The sequence below is a fragment of the Nannospalax galili genome, unplaced genomic scaffold (assembly GCF_000622305.1).
Source record: "Nannospalax galili isolate Female #2095 unplaced genomic scaffold, S.galili_v1.0 scaffold180, whole genome shotgun sequence".
NCBI lineage: Eukaryota > Metazoa > Chordata > Mammalia > Rodentia > Spalacidae > Nannospalax > Nannospalax galili.
This window is the reverse complement of record NW_008348199.1, coordinates 259793-267410: the sequence shown is the minus strand read 5'-3', so window position 1 is coordinate 267410 and position 7618 is coordinate 259793. Positions and strand designations below refer to the sequence as shown.

Here is a 7618-nt window from a genome sequence, read left to right as displayed (position 1 = left end):
ATGTGCTTCAGGTGGGCCAGGGGGCCAGGATGGGCCAGGATCATCCCACGACCTCCCACCAGGGGAGACAGAACTAGTCCAGCCTTATGGATGGCCTTGGGTGAACCAGCAGCCCTTCCCTTTCCTCTCTAAGCAGACACTAAGCCTACCTGGGTTCTCTGGAAAAAAAAGGTGGGAATTATGTGTGCATGCCCAGTGCAGTGGGTAGACAGGACATTGATGTGGGTACAGCAGCCAAGGCCTGATTCCTTTGTTCCCCTTCTCTGGCCCTTGACTTTGTGAGCTGACTGATATGGTGCCAAGAACCAAACGTGGGTCCCATGGAAGAGCAGCAAATGCTCCTAACTGCCGAGCCATCTCTTCAGCCCCTGGTCACTAGATCCTCACACAGAAATCACTGAACATCTCCGCAGATGAAATCTCACATTTAATTCAGATAAAATTTAAAGTGGCATGTACATAAAGGAATATGCTTCTGAGTGAAACTATGACAGCTGTTAGCCTTTGTTTCTCTTGAACAGTAAACCACACTTTCTTACTCCTAAATAATCCACCGAGCCATAAATATAATAAGCAAACACCCAAGTCCTTGTGCACACATTGCTGTGTTTGGTATATAGAACGTGCGCCATATTTCAGGGTGAGCCCATGTGCACCGCTGTTGACAAGAGTCATGTCTCTTGGCCAGATAATGTTACAGGATGTACTTGAGATGTGCAGCTGAAGGAACTAAGTGGGAAGCCTCAGATTTCTGGCCCCTGCTTCTATCACTACATTCTCAAGCTCTGAAACCAGTTTTGGAGCTCCCCACGGGATCCCCACCAGCCCTGGCCCACAGGAATGTAGGAGGAGAGGCTTCCCAGCCCTAGTCTGCAAAGGGGACTCCCGAAGAGGCCGGCCAGTCTGCAGCTCAGATACCGCTGCTTGGAGACTGTTGAGCTAGGGCCACAACCACCATGGGGCCTGACCAGCTCCTTCCCTTGAAGCCGGGTCTCAAAATCAGTGGCTGTCACTCCTCTACACTGTGGCAAGCTCCCGAGAGAGGAGGGCTACCTCTGAATCAGGAGAGACAGAATTCCCATCTGGAGGGATTCCACCTGGACAGTCTCTCTTCATACCCTACTCTGTTCTTATGTTCTTGTTCCTTCAAACAGAGGCCAGAGTGGGGAGAGTTCCAGACATGGGGACGCCCGTGACTGAGCCACTAGACATTCCTTAGTTCCTTAACCCCTATGCTCCACATCTGGGGACACTCTTGCAGGCCTCACCGGTTAGACAACAAGGTAAACCATTTTCTTCCCGTTGATGTTTCTGGTCTTCAGCCCCAAGTACCGGCGGGTGTTCTTCTCCGGCTGCCCATATAGCATGTCGACAAAGAAGTTGGACTGGTCTTTGTTCCTCGATCGGGAGGTCAGAAAGTCAAACCCAGCTCTGAGCTTGCCACACAGGTAGGTCACTGCCTCCACCTCATCGGAAGGCTCCTCGTACACAGGCTGCTTCATCTCGTCGTAGGCAGCCAGGATCACAACCTGAAATAAGTTGATCAAGATACAGATCATCACCAGCAGGAAAGATGACAGGAATAAGACGCCAAGGACTCTGTTGCTAGAAAACTCCGTATTCTGAAAGGCAGACACGCAGTAGGAGAAGATGGTCTGGGTGGCGTGAATCATGTTGCTGTAGTGCCATTCATGCTGGCCAAACACCAGGTACCCAAAAGCCATGTACACAAAGGAGCACACGGACACCACCAAGGCTATGTGGCAGATGCCAGGAAGGGCAGCCTGGATGGCCCTCTGAGCCAGACGCACGTTGTAAAAGAATCTGGCATACCTCAGTGTCTTCAGAATGGTCAGAAATAACAGGAAAGCCAAGACGGTCCTCATGATGTGATCTATCCGGGAAATGGCATGGAAGGGGATGAAGGCTTGAGGGTCTGTCAGATAGAGGTGAATCATGCCGATGGCCAGGAGATGCTTCTTGAAGAACAGCACTATCAGCAGAGTAAACATGCACTTCAGAGTGAAGTTGAACAGGCTGTACCCACTGCTCAGGTAGGAGGCTCTCTCCTGTAGGATGACGTAGCCCTCGTCGACGATGTAGGCCAGATAGAATATGAGGATGGCCACATACAGGTAGATTTCTGCTGACGTTTCTCTATTGAAATCAGCAAGTGAGAAGGAGCACACCGAGAGGCTGGAGTTGACAGTCCCCAGGGGAGAGAGTTCAAATACAATGGAAATGCTACATATCAGACTGGCATCTGGATTCAGAGTGGTTAACTCCACAATCACAGCCCACGTCATCTCATCAAGCCAATTCTGTCCCTCGAGTTCCTTGAGCCTCAGAGAGGAATTAAACGCCTGCTGTTCAGGAAAGAAGTGGAACACATAGCCTCCAGATCCATAGGTTTTTAACACTCCATGTGAATAGTACGGCCATTTCTTCTCTGGAGGCTTGTAAGTAAACCCGCTGACATTCTTATCTGTATGCCGCTTGCTGACTTTATTCCAAAAGCTGGAATAATGTTCTGTGTCTTCTGGGTCAATGCCGTACTCTGGATAACAGTGGACTTCTCCCGCCACTCTGTTCTGCACAAACTTCTGGGCAGGCAGACACCGTTTTTCACTGGGTTTGGCTCTCACTTGCCTCATGAGTGGCAGGCCGAGGATCTTCGAGGAGCTGTCGGGAAGGAATGTCGGGTTGAGGTTGTTGTGTACCAGAGGCAGGAGCACGCTGTTGAGCCACGTGTAGATGTCGCCCAGCTTCATCACGGTGGTGAGGTCCACCGAGAATCGATGGCGGATGAACTGGTTGTAGTAGAAACTGTCGTTGTGATGCAGCAGGGCGATGAGGAGCAGGAGGAGGGCCAAGAAGGTGAAGTGCGTCAGAAGGTAGCTGAGGAACAGCAGGGCCCTCCTCTTGATCCTCCCCTTCCGTTTATGTATTTGGATCTCGTCTTCAGTGAGGGGCTGGTACATGCGTGAGGCTTGGAGGGAAGCAATGTGCTGATGGAGCTCCTGGACCTTGTCTGCTGACATCTTTGCCCGGTACAGCTTGATCTCCGTGTACTGGTACTTGCCTGACCACGAGAGGTTTTTACAGTACTTGAGCTTGTTTGTCCTGGCACCTGACAGCAATACAATCTTGCACGGCTGCACAAGGAACACAGACTGACAGAAGGAACAGAACGATGCTAAGAGCCACTCTACTGACTTGTCGTAACCGTAAGTCAGGCCGTAAAATACAATAAAGAATGACGAGATGCCGGAAGTGATGAACACCAAAGTCCAGGCTATGTAGACACACCACCACGGCAGGACCAACCGGGGCTTTTTTTTAATGGACTCAGAGTCCAGCTGGGTAGAGGAGGCTTTTGAAGAAATATCTTCATCGTCTTCACTGTCTTCTACATTATTGTTACTGGAGCTCCTAGTGGACTTCTGGGTCTTCAGGTCCTCACCCTGTGTTTTCTTACTCTGATGTGTTCTTTTAAGGCTCCTCTTAAGGGAAGCCTTAGGTACTTTCTGCCTTTCCCTGGACTTTGCAGCTTCCTGGATGTGAACCCTTTCCATTTCGTATTCATGCCACTTGTCCAAACACTCTCTCCAGTATCCTCCTTCCTCTGACATCAGGGGGTGCATTTGAGGTCTCACCTCCTCTAGGTTTGCTTGAGGCTTCTTTTGGGAGTAGATGAAGAAAAAGGTTATCAATAATTGCACAGGGATTGTAACTAAGACACTTTCAATTCCTGTCATCATCGATCTGATGATACGTCCCTCTTTTGACTCAATTCGCTCTTTTCTGTTCAGATTGAAGAACATGATATTACAAAGAAGAGAGCTCAGCAGTGTGGCCAAGCAGCAGGACAGTCTTTGGAGCCTGTTGAACGATTTGACAACAACATCAGTGAAGATGGAGAACCACATGTGGTTTTTCCCAAGCTTGTGGCTCAGGTCTATCAGGAAGAAGTCCCTTCTATTCAGAGGCTCATCGGGGTCGATGACGAAAAACGTTGCTTCCAAAGTGGTGTCAACAGAGAACCACTTCCGGCACATGAACAGCCAGATGTGTCTGCTGAAGAGATTTTCGACTTTGATCCGACTTAGGTACCAGTCAGGTGCTTCCCCCTCATTGTCGTGCCACATGCGGATGGACTGGATATTCCCCAAGTCCTGCTGTGTTGTCAGGAGGAACGTGTTGATACTTCCTCGGTAGAGACTTTTAAAATATGGATGGCTTAAACAATGCACATCGCTGGTACCCTTTGTTCCACTAAGCTGGACAAAGACATTGGCCCTGGTCCCAGACCCCAAACGACTCCCAGTGAAGATGGTAACCAGGTAGCATATGTTATCATAAGGATCATTATCAGGCAGAATTACCACATGATCCCGAAGATACAAGTCTATCTCATCCCTTTGCAAGGCCCAGAAGGCCAGAACCACATACAAGAGCATGATGAACAACACAGCCAAGAGGGTCACAGGGTTTTGGTTAATGTTCTTGATGACCGTTAGGTGCAGATCCACAGCGTTAGGAATCACGATCACTCTGGCGGTCACGAAGTGGCTATGCAGTTGAAGACGTGCCAGCTCCATCGAGCCCAGCTGCCTCCGGCTCCTCCTCATGTTCCTGCAGACACAGTGGACTTTGTACCATGTGGTCTTCTCACCCAGCACGCAGGTTCCTGCTCGCCACTCACTCTGGATCCCGTCCATGTCCAAACAGTGAGCCGTGAAGAGAGCAATTCTTACTAGTTTGTTAGTGGGCTGGAAGACAAATCGAGGTGCCTGCAGGACCATGGTTATGTTGTACTTGGATGAGTTGCTGTGCTGAGCCATGACTTGAAGCAGGGACTGTGATAGGCAAACTACACGGGCCTCCTTGACTGTACAGGTTGGGTCAAACTGTCTGTCCTGGTTGGCACTGGGAGGGGTGTCATGAGGCACTAGGAAAGTGGCCACCAGATTGGTGGGGGTAATCAGATTGCCTGCATATATCAGTACCTTGAACAACAACGTCACATCTGTGACTATGTGGACCAGTAGCTCCCCAGTTCCTCTGCTGTCCACCTCAAAGCTAACCCCACCTGTAGTCATCTTTGAAAAGCCAGCGCCATCAATGCCCGGTCCCACTGTGAGCTTAAAACTCTCAAAGGTCAAGTCTTTTCTGACCAGGTGCACTTCCACATCAGGCACGATCTCAATGGCACTAGTGTTGTCGGTGGCTCCTGTCATTCTGAAACCAACCACCTCTGCAGAGCTGTCTTCCGGATAACTTAACCAGGGAAAGGGGTCAACTGTGAACTCACAGAACATCATAGAAACCAGAGCCTTTACAGGTAGACTGGAAACCCTGCTTGCGTTCAGGGTCCCATGGAAGCAATTTTGGCAGTGTGTCTCGTTCCTGAAGGCCTGAGCAACATCCCACTTCTCAACTTTCTCCACATACATCTTAAAGTTGCTAGTGCTCAGATCCGTGGTTTTGCCCCCTGGCACCTTACTGGCCAATATTGTGTCTGATAGAGATTCCACTATAAAGAAAGGGTCTTCAAACACATTGTAGGGATTAATCAGTTTGAGGATGTTAGACAGACTCGTCAGGATGCCCGTGCTTACTATCTCTATCTGCCGAGAGCTAAAGTGTTTATATTTACGACGGTTTGCTTGAAGGGCTTGGTTTGTTTGCCAGAGCCTCAACGTAGCTTGTTTCCCGGCAACTCCGGTGAAGTCGGAGATTTGCTGAGTTAATTTAGTAATCACTATCACTATCTGGCAAATTTCATCCACGGTCCTCACAGAAGGCACAAAAGATTGATTGACAAGGTGCTCCAGGAGACTGGCTTTGTCGTCTCGGAGCTCTGTTTTCATGTTGCTCAGAACAGAAGCCACTACGTATATTAAGTAACCTGCAGGTAACCAGTCCTGCTTCTGAAGCAAAGTAGACAGCAGTGACGTCGGTCCCATGGAGAGACTGAGTAACTGACGGAGCACATTCTCTGACGAGTTTCTTTGAGTAGGCGCCTGTACCATGGCGTGCAAAGTCACCTGGGAAAAGGTCCCTCGGGAGTCATAGACCTGAGCATATATCTTCAGACTGTAGTTATCTGCTGCCACACCAACAGGGAGAAAAGACGGTGGTGTTGTGGCCCTTGTCCCCAAATACAGGATGCTCCCCAGGGTGTTCTCCTCCACTGAGCTGATTTCACCAACACTCTCCAACTCAGCTACGATTATTTTATATTGAAGAGGAGTGTGCTTATCCTGAAAATTACTACACTCAACAACAAATTTAGTAATCATAGAAATCCCTCTTTCTGGATTGACTTTGCATTTACCGATTTGAGGGCCATGGTTAATGATGAAGGGATATCGCAAATCCAAGGTCACACCACCCCAAGTTATTAGATGTAGAGAAACCCAAAACCTAGCTTCCAAAAAGTTCCTGAAGGCAAAGGCTTTTATAGACAAATATGCCCTGTTCCTCCTGGTGACACTCTGCCCTGCCCAGTCAAACATCACCTCATGACCCGAGGGAGACAAAATGGACCAGTTATAGAAATCTCGTCTGGTACAGGCAGTGCAATTCAGAAACAGTGAGAATCTATCTGACATGACTAACAGGGGGTCACAGTTTTCGATACATGCAATGTGTGCCCTGGGGGTTGGTTCTCTGAGCACATGTATGGTTTTATCGGAAAATGCGGTTCTGTTCCACTTTTGCACCACCAATCTGAAATAATACACACCATCCCCTTTAAGTGTTTCTGGGGGCAGCGTTAACACGGGGCCCACAGCCCATGGCCAGTCCAGTGTAACCTGTTCTGGGTGGCAGACTTCCTGGTTGGTCACTGCTACATGCTCTCCACGGTAGTTTCCGGGATTCGTGGTACAGTGCCAAGAGAAATGGAGTCCTTCGGTGGGGTCGTCTGCCTCAGGGTCAGAGGACATACTTCCGTTCAAAATCAACTCGTCGGAGAAATTCACTGTCACGTTGGCAGCTCCAGGAAGGACGGCCTGCAGAGGACGTTTGGTGACCCAGATGTAGATGATGTCTGAATCTATTAGCCGGGGCAGAATGGGGTTCCATCTGGTGATGACCAGAGAGAAATTAAACACGTACACCCCGTAAGGCAGGGCGAATCTGGGGATGTGGAGGACGGTGGAAATATCGCCTCGCCGCACATTCGGCAGGCTCACAGGCCGGGCCCAGTCGGGGGTATCGTTCACAGAGGGCACGGTGTAGAACTGCCAGAGCCAGTGGATGTGCTTGGCCAGGGGGCAGTTCCAGTTCGCGGTGGCGTTGAGGGTGACCTCCTCCTTCCTGCTCAGGACCACCGGAGCGTGCTGGTCGTTCCTGTGGATCCTCACGGGCTCCATGGTGCAGCTGAACTGGTAGGCCTCGGGAGCGGCGGCTCCGCGCTCTGAGGAGTCGCTGGCTTTCGGGAGGATGCCCGCGTCTGCGCTCGGGGGAGACCTGCTGGGCGGCGCGGGCCGGGCGCGGCGTGGGGACCCGACCCAGTCGCTGCTGTCCTGGATGCCCGGCGACCGCGGGGGGCGACCCAGGCCCAGGCCCAGGCCCAGGAGCATCAGCGCGGGCCCCGGCCACATGGCGC

General features: G+C 50.7%; 1 protein-coding gene across 1 annotated transcript; it reads right to left on the bottom strand.

The window, feature by feature from the left end:
* Positions 1–1271: 1271 nt before the first annotated feature.
* Positions 1272–7613, bottom strand: Pkdrej (polycystin family receptor for egg jelly). Its single transcript, XM_008844831.1, has one exon. The coding sequence runs from the start codon at positions 7611–7613 to the stop codon at positions 1272–1274; it is 6342 nt and encodes a 2113-aa protein (XP_008843053.1).
* Between the last annotated feature and the right edge of the window lie 5 nt (positions 7614–7618).